This window comes from Astyanax mexicanus, chromosome 6 (genome assembly GCF_023375975.1).
Source record: "Astyanax mexicanus isolate ESR-SI-001 chromosome 6, AstMex3_surface, whole genome shotgun sequence".
Lineage (NCBI taxonomy): Eukaryota > Metazoa > Chordata > Actinopteri > Characiformes > Acestrorhamphidae > Astyanax > Astyanax mexicanus.
In genome coordinates this window covers 54206957-54222500 of record NC_064413.1, presented here as the reverse complement: position 1 = coordinate 54222500, position 15544 = coordinate 54206957, and the positions used below count along the sequence as shown (strand labels likewise).

Genomic DNA, 15544 nt, shown 5'->3' with positions numbered 1-15544 from the left:
AATAATATACGTTAAATCAAATATAAATACAAATATACAGTATTTCACATTCAAACTTTATTAAAATTTTACACAACTGATTAATAAATGTTTCATTTTATATTTGTTTAAGTATATATTTATTCATTTAAGGGAACTGATAAAAAAGCATTTACATTTACACCCTTTACATTTTAATAGACTAAATTGACTGTAGTTTTAGTCGACTATATTCTTATGATATTTAATCAATCAATCAACCTTTATTTTCATACTGGAAAAAAGACTACTCAAAGAGCAGCTCTTTCTCCAGAGAATGTGGACATTCTCATCTTCTTAAAGAAAAACTTGAAAATATAAAAATAACAGTTGTTTTGTCTAGCCTCAAATATGTTAATAGTTTTGGTACCTTAAGGAGCATCTTTCTCTCAGACAAAGTTAATAATATATCTTTATTAAAGAAAAAAACTTCTCATTCTCAGAGACCGAATAAGTCTTAAAGTCTTATTTTTCATGTTTAACTGTTATAGTAGGATAGAGTTCAGTTTGTTAAGGCTCTAATTGTTCTATTATTTTGTACATGACTGTTCCTGTATTTTTATTATTATTTATTTTGTTATGTTGCACATTGCTGTTTTAATAGTGCACACTACTGCTACCAAAAAAAAAAAGCCACTAGATGGCATTACATATATATCTTAATTAAATTATTTAAATTTGACATTAGTGCCTAATGTGGTGTATTACAGATCACTTGTATCACTTTGCATCACTTATATCAAGCGCACCTTTTGAAATAAGATATTGTAAATTTGATGAATCAAACCAATGACTGACCATAGACTAATCTAAAATTGGCATAGGCCTCTGCTGTAAAAAAAAAAAAAAAAAAGAAAAGAAAATCGAGAATCGAATGGAATCAAATCGTGACCCATTCACACAAAGCAATCCAGACTGTTCTCATACAGAGTTCCCCAATGGTGGAACAAACTACCTTCTACTACCAGATCAGGAGAATCTCTCGCTATCTTTAATAAACTCCTGAAGACTGAGCTCTTCAAAGAGCACTTACTCTCCTAACACCTCTAACTAACTACCTTCTACTACCAGACCAGGAGAATCTCTCACTATCTTTAATAAACTCCTGAAGACAGAGCTCTTCAAAGAGCACTAACTCTCCTAACACCTCTAACTAACTACCTTCTACTACCAGATCAGGAGAATCTCTCACTATCTTTAATAAACTCCTGAAGACAGAGCTCTTCAAAGAGCACTTACTCTCCTAACACCTCTAACACACTAACTACTTCTAACCTCATTTCCTTTATTCCCCTTTGACCTCCTTTTATCCCTATCCAAAGATGTTTTTACCTTTAAACTTATTTTACATTGTACTTAACTATTGTAAGTCGCTTTGGACAAAAGCGTCTGCCAAATGTAATGTAATGTAATGTAATGTAATGTAATGTAATGTAAAATCTGAAATAAAATCGAATCGAGGATTTAGAGAATCGTGACATCCCTAGTATTCTCTAATCACTTGATTTAAGTGGCCAGTAACTAGAAATAACTGACCGTATGCAGGATCTGATCATGACCCACAGCTTCTTAGGCCGTTTTCACACCACAGTTATTTGAGCCTGTGTGAAAACAAACCAAACCACTGTATTCACTGTGATTTTTTGTGTTTTTTCTCTGTAGGGTATTGGTGGTTCTTCTGGGCCCATCGGACCCCCTGGACCTCCTGGACTTCCAGTAAGTTACCTTTTCACTCATTCTCAGTTAATTCTTTCAGTCATGATGCATTTATAGATTTATAGATTATAGATTTACTCAATATATTGATTTTTCTTTTTGTTTGTTTGTTTTTTATCATTAGGGTCCTCAAGGGCCAAAGGGATCCAAGGGTTCGACCGTAAGTACAGCCTCGGTTCAGTTATTATTAATGTAATTATTAATATGTATAAATCAGATCTTCAGACGAGGCTCACGCTTGTTTATTGTGTTTCTCCAGGGTTCTGCAGGTCCTAAAGGAGACACTGGTTCTATCGGACCTCCTGGACCTCCTGTGAGTCTTATTCTGTTTTACTTTTAATGGAAAACATTTCATGCTTATCGTTTTATAGTCTAATCAGGTTCATTTAGAGGAGAACAATATGAAATATTAGCAACAGTATTAGTAGCAGGACTGCCAACACTCAAATAAATATGAATTAACAGAGAAATAACAAATATATAAAGATTTGTACATAAAAACTACCATGATTATGATTGCAATCCATTGTAAAAGTGTATTTTTGGTACCACTTTAAAATAAGACTACCTTTATAAAGGGTTTATAAATGGTTTACAATTCATTTATTAATGGTTACTAATTAGGTTGTAAAAGCCTTAAAATCATTAATAATCAGTTATAACACATACATAGAAGTGCAACAATATAGTCACTATTTGACAAACAACAGGTCATTGGTGCTCTTTCTACGTATGTGTTATAACTGATTATTAATAATTAATAACTAATTGTAAACCATTTATAAACCCTTTATAAAGGTAGTTTTATTTTAAAGTGGTACCATATTTTTTAAAAGGATACTTAACAGGAAAAAGTGCATACCTTTAGCTTTTAAATTAGTACGTACTTAAATACATAGTAAATATATTATTTATTATTAAACAACTTATGGCAACTTAAGTATATTTCTAATGTAATTAAACTATATTTAAATACAACATAAAAAAAAACATTAGGTTTTTAATACACTTGAAGTATTGAATTGTAAATGTACTACTTTGCATATCAATGAACATATTTTGTAATCCTTATTGACACTGGAAAAGAAAAAAACACTAAAGTGCACTTATATACCACTACATATAATTTCTATCAACACAATGTATAATTTAAAGCATATTGCTTAAACATACATTTTATGGAAATACAGAGAAAGTATATTTAATGTGTATTTTCATTGAGTATCTAATTGAACATATTTTAATGCATTTAAGTATACTTCCTTTTAACAAGGTTCATAATCTTCATGCAGGTTTTTTGTTTGTTTGTTTGTTTGCATTTTTTGTCCTATTTTTTTGAAGCAAAATCTCAAGTATATGAAGGAAAACATAAGAAATCGTGTAGTAAATTCAGTAGTGAAAAACAAACAGAGTCTGGTAACTCTGATTAACTTTTGATCTTCCTTTTCTGGGGCAGTCCTGATGAGTGCCAGTTCCATCATTATAAAGTTTTTGATAGTCTTTGCAGCAACTGCACTTGTGGACACTTTTAAAATCCTTGAAATTCTTCTTTTCGGATTGACTGACCTTCATTTCTTCTTAAAGACATTTTTTCCTTATTTAGTTGAGTAGTTGTTGCTTCTCATAATCTGGATTAGAACATTACTCAAATACTCACTATTCACTGTATACCTGTATCTCTACCTCTTCACTGCTTTACTTTAACTGATGCTCTCAAACACTTTATTAAGAGTCAAGAAATTCAAGTAATTAACTCTTGATGAGTTCAGCACAGCTGTTAACTGAAAGCCTGAATTCCAGGATACTCTACCTCATAAAGCTGATTGAGAAAATCTTATTTTTCTTATTGATGTGAGTCTGGGTGTCAGTATTGTTCATGTTTCAGGAGAATTCCTGAGTTAATGTGTGAATCTGTGCTTCGGGCTCCAGGGTCCTCCAGGCGAGATCGTCCAGCCGCTGCCCATCCAGTCGCCCAGGAAGACCCGGCGCTCCAGCGACATGCAGGCGGACGAGGCCACCATCATGGACTACGGCGAGGGCATGGAGGACATCTTCAGCTCCCTCAACACCCTCAAACAGGACATCGAGCGCATGAAGTACCCCATGGGTACACCCAACAACCCAGCCAGAACCTGCAAAGACCTGCAGCTCTGCCACCCAGAGTTCCCTGACGGTGAGTCTGCTCTTAACTTAACCTCTTACAGAGCTCAGAGCGTGCAGTATGATTTATTTTACTTTTATACTGAATGCTAGGAGGCTAACGTAGCTAACAAGTAATGCAAACTCACTGTATGTACACCAATTAGCTTATTGTATTTTGCAACACTAGTAAGGAACAGTGCTGTCGTCGTGTTTTCCTTCTAATTCAGCAGTAAGATAAGATAAGCTAAGAGAAGTAAAGTATTCCACTGAAGCTGGAGCTTTAGCATTAGCAGCTAACTGCTATTTCTAATAGGGTTTTTAAACCCTTCTAATTCAGCAGTAAGATACGATGAGCTACGATGAGCTGGAGCATTAGCGTTAGCGGCTAACCGCTATTTCCAATAGGGTTTTAAACATTTCTAATTCAGCAGTAAGTTAAGATAAGCTAATATAGTAAAGTATCCACTGAAGCTGGAGCTTTAGCATTAGCGGCTAACCGCTATTTCTAATAGGGTTTTTAAACCCTTCTAATTCAGCAGTAAGATACGATAAGCTACGATGAGCTGGAGCATTAGCATTAGCGGCTAACCGCTATTTCCAATAGGGTTTTAAACATTTCTAATTCAGCAGTAAGATAAGATAAGCTAATATAGTAAAGTATCCACTGAAGCTGGAGCTTTAGCATTAGCGGCTAACCGCTATTTCTAATAGGGTTTTTAAACCCTTCTAATTCAGCAGTAAGATAAGATAAAATAATATAAGTAAACAAAACTGTAATTCGTAAAAAAAAGAGAAAACATTTCAGACAAATCAGACAAGTAAAACAAGCGCTTGATGTTAATCTACACAGATTTCTCTCCTGAAAACTGTTTATTTGGGTATTTGAGTAAATTGCTTTTGTTTATTTACAGTAAACTTAGATTCCCAAATTTTCACTGAAGCTCAAGCATTAGCATTAGCGGCTAACTGCTAGCAGGTAATGCTAATGCTGCACCAGCAGTGCTGGCCAGGGTTAACAGCAGGCTACAGGGCGATAATATTCACCTCTGTACGGCCAGAGCTAGCGCTTAGCGTGGTTAGTGGCTAATGCTAATTCTGCTCCATTAATACTAACTGAGGTTAGACGAAGGCTACAGGCTGATAGTACTCGCCTCTGAACAGCCAAAGAGTCCAGCAAACTAAAGTGCTGCCACTATGATCAATGAGATAGCTGAAGATAGTTTAAATCCTGGTCATGCAGCTTGCCATTAGCTGCCAGAGCCCTGAGAGAGCACAATTGGCTTTTGCTCTCTCGGGGTGGGTACAGTAGAATGACGCTCTCTCTTTCCCCTCATCACTCCTAGGGTGATGTGGATCAGCACAAGGCTGCATCTGTGAGCTGATGTATCAGAGTCGCAGAGTCGCTGCGCTTTCCTCCGAGTGTTAGCATTTGCTAGTCTCCATCCTCCTTGTGTTGAGACATCAGCACTAAAGATGGGGGACATATAGCTGGCTAGCAGCTGAATTGTCCAGATGAACAATATGCTGTATAATTAGCATTACACACGCCCATCAAACTAAAAAAAAGTAAAAGTGTTCAGTAATCTCTAATACAGACGTTATTTTGAGTTTTCTGGTGCAGTATGGCTTCACTGCTATCTATAAACATGGTCTAAAATATACAATATTTGAGATTTTCTTTTCCTGCAGTTTTTATGTGATGATTTTAGTGGATTTGAGCAGATAACAGTCAGTGGTAGAGTGTCAGAGGTGCTCCTCTCTGAGGGCTGCAGTGGGAGCTCACCTCTGCCTGCAAAATCATGCCTTACCAAATGCCAGCTCCTCTCCTGACCTTTCAGAGCGGCCGGGTTACTCTATTCTTATAGCTGCTGCTGATTTTAATAGACAGATACTCAGAGCACTCAGTGCCTTCCTTCACTCTTCAGCAGGATGCATTAACCTCTTACCGGTTCAGAGCTCCACAATTACATACCTTCAGAACCTACACATCAGATTCACAGTAGATACTGACGAATTTATATATGTAGATGATTCATAGTGATTACTAAATAATCCATAGTAGCTATTCTGTGCATGGCCTAATCATTCATTGCAAATACTGAGTAGATGCTGTATCTTAAATATTAGATACTGAATTATCTATAGCGGATACTGAATCATTTATAGTATATTATGACACATGATTAGCAGATACTGAATTATTTTTAGTAGATACTGGACAATTCCCAAAAGGTACTAAATCATTTATAGTGGATACCAAATCATTTAACGTATGGACTGAATAATCCATAGTAGATACTGAATAACTCATACTGTATACTGAATTACTCATAGGAGATACTGTTCCATAGTGAATACTGAATAATTCATAGTGGATACTGACAAATCTATAGTTGATACTGAGTAAATAGTAAAAAAAAAAAAAAACTGATTTTATGAACTAAATAATTCTTTGTAGATACTGATTTATTCATACTAGATACTGAAATACTCACAGTAGGTACTGAATAATTAATAGTGGATACTGGAAAATATATAGTACATACTATTCATATTAGCTACTGAATAATCCATAGTATATACTGAATTATTCATAGTGGATACTGGAAAATATATAGTGGATACTGAATTTATAGTAGATACTGAATAACTCATACTAGATACTAAATCACTCACAGTGGATACTGAATAATTCATAGCAGAAACTGTGAATTATATAGTAGATACTGAATAATCTATAGTAGATACTAAATAATTCATAGTGGATACTGGAAAATCTATGGTAGATACTGAATAATAATAATAATAATAATAATAATAATAATAATAATAATAATAATAATAATAATATTGGATTCTAAATAATTCATGGAGGATACTGAATAACTCCTACATGATACTGAATAATTCATAGTGGATACTGTATAATTTATATTATTTACAGTAAATGCATAATAGTTACTGAATAATAAGAGTCATATATAAAAAAATCATCAAAAGATACTGATATATAATGTAAGTGGCCACCAGTTAGCGCTGATTAATTTAATGCTATTTGAATATCTTGTGTTTTTTTTTTTTTTGCACATTCAGTGATGTGCTGTGTGGATGGTATAATTTGATTTAGTAAGGTTTTGGTAGTTTTGTGTTGAATTATGAAGTGTGTATAAATGATGAAGTTATGGACAGTCAGGCGCAGGTAGGCCCAGTGTTTAATAGATTATTATGGGGTTACCTGTAGACTGTAGAGGTTAATCCAGTGTAAGAGGTGAAGATTATCATGCGTGGCGTCTGACTGACGGATGTTTCTCCCCTCAGGTGAATATTACATTGATCCTAACCAGGGCTGCTCTGGGGATTCCTTCAAAGTGTTCTGCAACTTCACAGCAGGAGGCGAGACCTGCATCTACCCCAGCAGGAAGTCCAGCGGAGTGAGTGTCGTTTCCACAGCAACAGAACCGGGGGATAGAAATACGCTCGTATTAAACTCGGGGATAAATGGTTCTGATGGGTCCAGAGCGCTGGGTTCTCTCTGTTCCACTTTAGTCTAATTATATCAATAATCAAACCCTTAGAAGCTGCTGGAGATCATAAAAAAATATGCTGAGCTCATTTTTATATGAATTATTAACCATAAATGAGATATACTGGGGTTTCACGGCAGAATATTAGAGTTAACCTCTTGCATGGCATGCAATTATTATTTATCTTTGCTATTTGGGCTAATTTGCACCAAAGAATCATCTTTTTACGTGATGTAGTTTCTAAAAGGACTTCGGTTTTATATGCAGTGTAAAACAAAAGTAGAAACAACAATTGTGCCCCTTTAAAGCAATATTGCAATATTTGAAGTGCTGCTTCAACACGAAGACAAATAACGAACAAAAAATATATACACATTGACTGTATTTAGTGTTCATTTAAATTTAAAACAAAATTGAAACTGTAACCTGTTAATCTCTTCTGCCACCACTAGGTGACAGTATAACAGCCTCATAGGTGGAAACCAGGCCCTTGTAGAGCAAAATTTTGTGTTCTAGTGGTCTAGACCAGTGGTTCCCAACCTTTTTCTTCAGGGACCCATATTTTTACCATTGTAAGCTTTGGTGACCCAACATAACACCCCCCCCCCCCCCCCCCCCAAATGTAAAAAATTTAAGTGTATAATTGGGTTGGGGTGGTGGGTGGTGGGGGTTGGGGGGATGGGGGGTAAGAAATGACAAATAAAAACTGACATTTACTATGGATGAATAAAATAAACACGTAAAAAAGGAAAAATTGATACATAAAACATAAGGAATTTTTATATTATGAAGAAAAAAATAATTAGATCAATAAAATAATACAACTATTTAAAATGAATAAAAAATAATTTATATAAAATAAAAACAAACAAAAAAAAAAGAATAATATCAGTTTCAGTTTCAGTTTCAAATCAGTAAAACAGCTCACCAAAACCTCAACCTGTCCAAATATTGGACAATAATTGATTAACTTTACAGGCCCTCACTCATTTTCATTTATTTAACTAAACTGAGTTTTATATTCTTATATTATTATATTATTATATTCAGCCTCGCGCTGAATTCAGCTCCGCGCGCGCCAGAGAGAGAGAGAGAGAGAGAGACAGAGAGAGCGCAGCGCAGCGCGGCGAATTTTGCTTACCCTAGACTATATATAGTATTAAAATTAAACCCCTTAAAATCAAGAGGGCTTCGCGACCCATCGTGGATCTTTGGCGACCCATAGGTTGGGTCGCGACCCATAGGTTGGGAACCACTGGTCTAGACAACCCAAAATGTCATAACACATTAATAGCAAGAAACTCAGTCCCAGCTTGCAGAATTATGCATCATGACTAAAAAGCTTTCAACTTATAAACACGCCCAAATAATCCTATTAATATATTTTAACCACTCATAAATTATTTTTGTCTTGAATATAATATTAGTTATAATCACTTATAATGTGTTATAACAGGTCCTTGTGCTCTAAGTAAAGTGCCAGACTTTCGATTTGGGACTAGATTATTAACAACAGATATATATGATTTTAACATATATATTTTAAGCACACCTTAAAGTCCTAAATAATGCTTAAAGTCATATTGCTTAATAAACATGGCTATAATGTGTTATGCGTTTTATAAATATTTATAGCCATCTTTATAATGCCTTATTAGCATTAAACTATGCATTAAAATATGTCATGAATGTGGTTATAGAGTCTAATCGAGATGACATTCATAGAAAGTGTTACCAAAATATTAATTATATTTAATTGTGAAGACTTATGAACATATTATAATTATATAATTTAAACAGCTGTAGTTAACCTGTAACAATGCATACTTCACCAGTAGTTACACTATTATTACATGATTAATAATGCTTAACTACATGGTTATTAGAGACACTTATGTAAAAGTAGAAGAAATTGCTGTTTTAAATGCTGTTTAGTCCAAAATAAAGTAGAAACCCTTTGATTTTGGTGAAATTAAAGCATTTTAAAGCATCCATCACTCTGATGCTGTAGAAAGCAGTGCTCCTGGTTTCTCTCTGCTTACATCTTCACTGCTGTTCTCCTTCAGGTCCAGCTCTCCTCCTGGTCTAAAGAGATTCCCGGGTCCTGGTACAGTTCATTTGCACACGGGCAACTAGTAAGTGCACTCTTCCTCCTCTTCTTCCTCTTCTTCTTCCTCCGGCGTTTCATCTCTCCCCCCGTCTCTTCCCTTTTCTCCCCGAGCTAAAAGGATTGTAAAGGCCGCGTCTCTCTCCGTCCTCTCGGTGACAGAAATAGACGGTAATAGCATCGCCGCTTTTCAGATCCTTTTGAAGATGCTGTGACCCGAAGTCCCACATCACAAAGCCCCGCACGCCCCCACACACACACCACACACACAATACACACACCACACACACCACATCCATATTTAATCCAGTCAGCAGAGTGATGGAGGGATGGAAGAGCGATGATGTCTCTGAGAAAAACATTGTACACTCCTGTTTAAGCCATTCACTGCAGAAACTGCAATTACACTTTATATCATTCATATTTTATATTGTATCGGATTTTGTTAGTTGAATAATATACATTTTAAACCTACTAAAATCTTTTAAGCCTGTCAGTATTAACATATGGATAATTTGAGCATTATAGAGCATTATAGAGCACCCCTTGTGCTTCCTGTAGAGTATTACAGTCTGTCAGAATGAGAGTGTGAATTATATGAATATTATAGAGTATTATAGAGCGCCCCCTATGCTTTCCTTAGTGTATAACAATCTGTCAGAATGAGCGTGTTGATCATATGTCTATTATAGAGCATTATATAGTGCCCCCTACTCTTCCTGTAGTGTATTACAGTTTGAATAAGCAGAATGTCAGAATGAGCTTTAGATCATATGAACATTGTAGAGCATTATGAGCATTATAGAGCATTATATAGCACCTTATATGCTTCCTGTAGTGTATTACAGTCTGTCAGAATAACATATGGATCATATGAACATTATAGATAATTATAGAGCATTATAGGGTGCCCCCAATGCTTTCTGTAGTGCATTACAGTCTGTCTGAATAAGTGTTTAGAGCACATGAACATTATTAAGAATTATAGAGTACCCACTATGCTTTCTGTAGTGTATTACAGTCTGTCAGAATGAGCATGTGGGTCATAAGAACATTATAAAGCGCTATAGAGAGCCCCCTATGCTTTCTGTAGTTTATTATAGTTTGTCAGAATGAGTGTGTGGATCATATGAACATTATAGAGCATTATAGAGCTTCCAATATGCTTCATGTAGTGTAATACAATCTGTCAGGATGAGCATGTGGAATATATTAACATTATTAAGCATTATAGAGTGCCCCCTATGCTTCCTGTAGTGTATTACAGTCTGTCAGAGTAAATGTATTGACCATATGAACCTTCTAGAGCATTATAGAATGCCCTATACATTTTATGTAGTGTAATACAGTCTGTCAGAATGAGCGTGTGTATCATATGAATATTATAGAGCATTATAGAGCACCCCTACACTTCCTGTAGTGTATTACAGTCTGTCAGAGTAAATGTATTGACCATATGAACCTTCTAGAGCATTATAGAATGCCCTATACATTTTATGTAGTGTAATACAGTCTGTCAGAATGAGCGTGTGTATCATATGAATATCGTAGAGCATTATAGAGCACCCCTTGTGCTTCCTGTAGTGTATTACAGTCTGTCAGAATGAGCATGTGGGTCATAAGAACATTATAAAGCACTATAGAGTGCCCCCTATGCTTTCTGTAGTGTATTACAGTCTGTCAGAATGAGTGTGTGGATTATATGAACATTATAGAGCATTATACAGTGCCTCCAATGCATCCTGTAGTGTATTACAGTCTTTCAGAATGAGTGTGTGGATCATATGAACATTATAAAGCATTATACAGCATCCTGTATGCTTCCTGTAGTGTACAGTATGTCAGAATGAGCATGTGGGTCATAAGAACATTATAAAGCGCTATAGAGTGCCCCCTATGCTTTCTTTAGTGTATTACAGTCTGTCAGAATGAGCATGTGGGTCATAAGAACATTATAAAGCACTATAGAGTGCCCTCTATGCTTTCTGTAGTTTATTACAGTCTGTCAGAATTAGCATATGGATCATATAAGCATTATAGATCATTATAGAGCATTATAGGGTGCACCCTATGCTTTCTGTAGTGTATTACAGTCTGTCAGAATGAGCGTGTGGATCATATGAACATTATAGAGCATTATAGAGCACCCCCCAACGCTTCCTTTAGTGTATTACAGTCTGTCAGAATGAGCTTGTGCATCATATGAACATTATAGTCCATTATAGAGCACCCGCTATGCTTCCTGTTTTGTATTACAGCGTGTTTCAGTTTCTCTGTTGCTAATCATTGTGTATGTTTTGTTCTGTTTTCCGCTGTAAACAGCTTTCTTACGTGGATGCCGAGGGTAACTCTATAAACTCAGTGCAGATGACGTTCCTCAAACTACTGACGGCCTCGGCCAGGCAGAACTTCACCTACAGCTGCCACCAGTCTGTGGGCTGGCACGATGCCACCACAGATAGCTACCACAAAGCCCTGCGCTTCCTGGGATCCAACGATGAGGAGATGTCCTACGACAATAACCCCTACATCAAAGCCCTCGTAGACTCCTGCGCGGTACGTACCCTCCTTATACCACTGTCATACATATTCACTGTGCCCACTTTATTGGAAACACCTACTTATAACCTTGTGCTTCCCTTAATGATGGCCTCTTTATTAGAAACACCTACTTACAACCTTGTTCTTCCACTCACTGTGGCCACTTTATTGGAAACACCTACTGTAACCTTGTGCTTCCACTCACTGATGGCCACTTTATTAGAAACACCTAGCTACCTGCCACTTTATTAGAAACACCTTCATACCTGCCACTTTATTAGAAACACCTTCTGTAACCTTGTGCCTTCACTCACTGATGGCCACTTTATTAGAAACACCTTCATACCTGCCACTTTATTAGAAACACCTTCTGTAACCTTGTGCCTTCACTCACTGATGGCCACTTTATTAGAAACACCTTCATACCTGCCACTTTATTAGAAACACTTTTATACCTGCCACTTTATTAGAAACACCGTTATACCTGCCACTTTATTAGAAACACCTTCATACCTGCCACTTTATTAGAAACACCTTCATACCTGCCACTTTATTAGAAACACTTTTATACCTGCCACTTTATTAGAAACATCTTCTGAACTGCCACTTTATTAGGAACACCTTAAATTATGCCACTTTATTAGAAACACCCTCTTACCTGTCACTTTATTAGAAACACCGAACTACCTGCCACTTTATTAGGAACACCTAGCTACCTGCCACTTTATTAGGAACACCTAGCTACCTGCCACTTTATTAGAAACACCTAGCTACCTGCCACTTTATTAGAAACATCTTCTGAACTGCCACTTTAATAGGAACACCTTAAATTCTGCCACTTTATTAGAAACACCCTCTTACCTGCCACTTTATTAGGAACACCTAGCTACCTGCCACTTTATTAGAAACACCCTCTTACCTGCCACTTTATTAGGAACACCTAGCTACCTGCCACTTTATTAGAAACACCTAGCTACCTGCCACTTTATTGGAAACATCTACTGTAACCTTGTGCCTCCGTTCACTGATGGCCACTTTATTAGAAACACCTTTATATCTGACACTTTATTAGAAACACCTTCATACCTGACACTATATTAGAAACACCTAGCTACCTGTCACTTTATTGGAAACACCTACTGTAACCTTGTGCCTCCACTGACTGGTGGCCACTTTATTAGAAACACCTTTATTTCTACAACTTTATTAGAAACACCTTTATTTCTGCCACTTTATTAGAAACACCTTCATACCTGACACTTTATTAGAAACACTTTTCGGCCTGCCACTATATTAGAAACACCTAGATACCTGTCACTTTATTGGAAACACCTACTGTAACCTTGTGCCTCCACTGACTGATGGCCACTTTATTTGAAACACCTTTATACCTGACACTTTATTGGAAACACCTACTGTAACCTTGTGCCTCCACTCCCTGATGACCACTTTATTAGAAACCCCCTTATAACTGCCACTTTATTAGGAACACCTTCTGAACTGCCACTTTATTAGGAACACCTACCTCTTGTTTTTTTTTTTTTTTTTTTTACTGTGAAGTAACAATGTTAATAAGTGAATGTTCCTGTTGTTTCCTGCAGGTGAGGAAGGGCTATGGAAAGACTGTGATCGAGATCAACACGCCTAAAATCGATCAGGTTCCCATCGTGGACGTGATGCTGAGCGACTTCGGAGACTCCAACCAGAAGTTTGGATTCGAAGTCGGGCCGACCTGCTTCCTTGGCTAATTTAAAAAAAGTAAAAAACAAAGAAATGACACCAAGAAAAACACTTGACAGGGAAGGACGGGTCAGCACAAGACTTTTTTTTCCAAGACTTACTTTTTTTTTTTTTTTTTGGTACCACCAAATCCTCCGGCCTCCGTTCGTCGCCACATGCAAGTTTTGAATATCAGCCATGAATAAAACGGGAATCGTGTTTATGTTCATCACCCGGGAAAAATCACAGCGTCCTCGGGAAGACGAGGACGAGAAGAAAACATGATACCAGAGAGGGAGAGAGAGAGAAGGCGAAGGACAACCAGACGACAAGTGGCAGAGCGGAGAGCTGGCAGCCGGAGGGGGGGTTCACGGAGAGAGAGAGAGAAAGATAGAGAGATATAGATAGAGAGAGAGCTAGAGAGAGAGAGAGTGATCCCCCCTCCCTCCCAAAGGAGTCTATCGGTGCTGTGCAACAATTAAAAAAAGATATACAGAAAAGACAACAATGGTGCTTCTTCAAAATACAAAAAAAGTAATAATGTTAATGATAATGCTAACTATGCGGTGCTAAGAGAAAGAAGGTGTATTTTGATAAAACTGTAATTATTATTTTGTACATTACTGTTCTTTCTGATTCCACTTTTTCAAAACTTGCATGTGTAGCAGGATTGCTTCTGACAGAAAAGCCAAACAGACAACCCTAGACTTCTCTAAATTAAAGAACTGCGTGAATAAAGAAAGAATATTTTTGTGACAAATAAATACTGTGTAACTATTGTTAAGCAAATAAAAGCGAGCATTCAAACAATTCCACATCATTTTCTAATCAGAACTGATGTCCTTTTGTATATACTGACGCCCCCACGCGGAAAACACCACCAGCTCGGCCAGGGAAGAGGCGGCGGCGGTCGTGGCGTTCGGCCAACTACTATTTAATAATTTTTGGTTTGTTTGTTTGTTTTTTTTTATCTCTTTTTGGTCATATACCTCATCCCTTCTTACTATCCATAGAGAAGAGAGGCCGGCGTGCCCTGTATATACCTTGGTTACACACTTAAGTTTATATATTTTGGGTGGGGATTTTTTTTTTTTATGAGAATTTATTAAATAAATAAAGAAATAAGAAATAAGTCATATCTGTCAGGCCCCCCTTCTGTTCCCAAAGACGTCTGTGAAAATGATTATGCAATAATATGCTCTTTTTTTCAGTGACCCCTCTTCTTTTTTTTTGTAACTAAAATGAGAAAATTGTTTTAAATGTGCTTTTTATGGTTCATCTAAATATTAAAAAACTGGATTCCAAAACGACTGTGAACCCATCTGTGTGCTGTCCCTTATTTCTCCTTGTTTTTAAGTAAACTAGATGTCCAAGGGTGCTAAGTAGTCCAGCAGTCTAAAGATTGCTGTTCAAATCCCATTTATGCAGCTTGCCATCAGCTGCGGGAGCCCCGAGAGAGCATAATTGGCCTTGCTCTCTCTCTGGGTGGGTACAGTAGATGGTGCTCTTTCCCCTCATCACTCCTAGGGTGATGTGGATCAGCACAGGGCTGCGTCTGTGAGCTGATGTATCAGAACCGAGTTCAAAAAGAGGCGGAGTCTGACTTCACATGTATCAGAGAAGGCATGTGCTAGTCTTCACCCTCCTGGTGTTGTGGGATCACTAGTGATAGAGGATATAAAGTTTAGTAGCAGCTGAATGGGTGGGACAATTGTCCACCAAAAATGGGAGAAAATTAGAAATAAAATTCTATAAAAAACTAGATGTCCATGGATGT

The 15544-nt window shown here is 36.8% G+C and overlaps 1 protein-coding gene across 4 annotated transcripts in view; it reads left to right on the top strand.

Moving 5' to 3' along the window:
• The window catches only part of col11a1a (collagen, type XI, alpha 1a), a 193666-nt gene extending 178582 nt beyond the window's left edge, over window positions 1–15084 (top strand). For all 4 annotated transcript variants that reach the window (XM_049480869.1, XM_049480871.1, XM_049480870.1 and 1 more), the window contains 8 exons: window positions 1681–1734; window positions 1859–1894; window positions 1994–2047; window positions 3664–3907; window positions 7195–7307; window positions 9467–9535; window positions 11830–12063; window positions 13650–15084. In XM_049480869.1, the coding sequence (XP_049336826.1) occupies window positions 1681–1734; window positions 1859–1894; window positions 1994–2047; window positions 3664–3907; window positions 7195–7307; window positions 9467–9535; window positions 11830–12063; window positions 13650–13796 (951 nt within the window). In that variant the 3' untranslated portion in view covers window positions 13797–15084. The remainder of the gene's footprint in view (window positions 1–1680; window positions 1735–1858; window positions 1895–1993; window positions 2048–3663; window positions 3908–7194; window positions 7308–9466; window positions 9536–11829; window positions 12064–13649) is intronic.
• The last annotated feature ends 460 nt before the right edge of the window (window positions 15085–15544 follow it).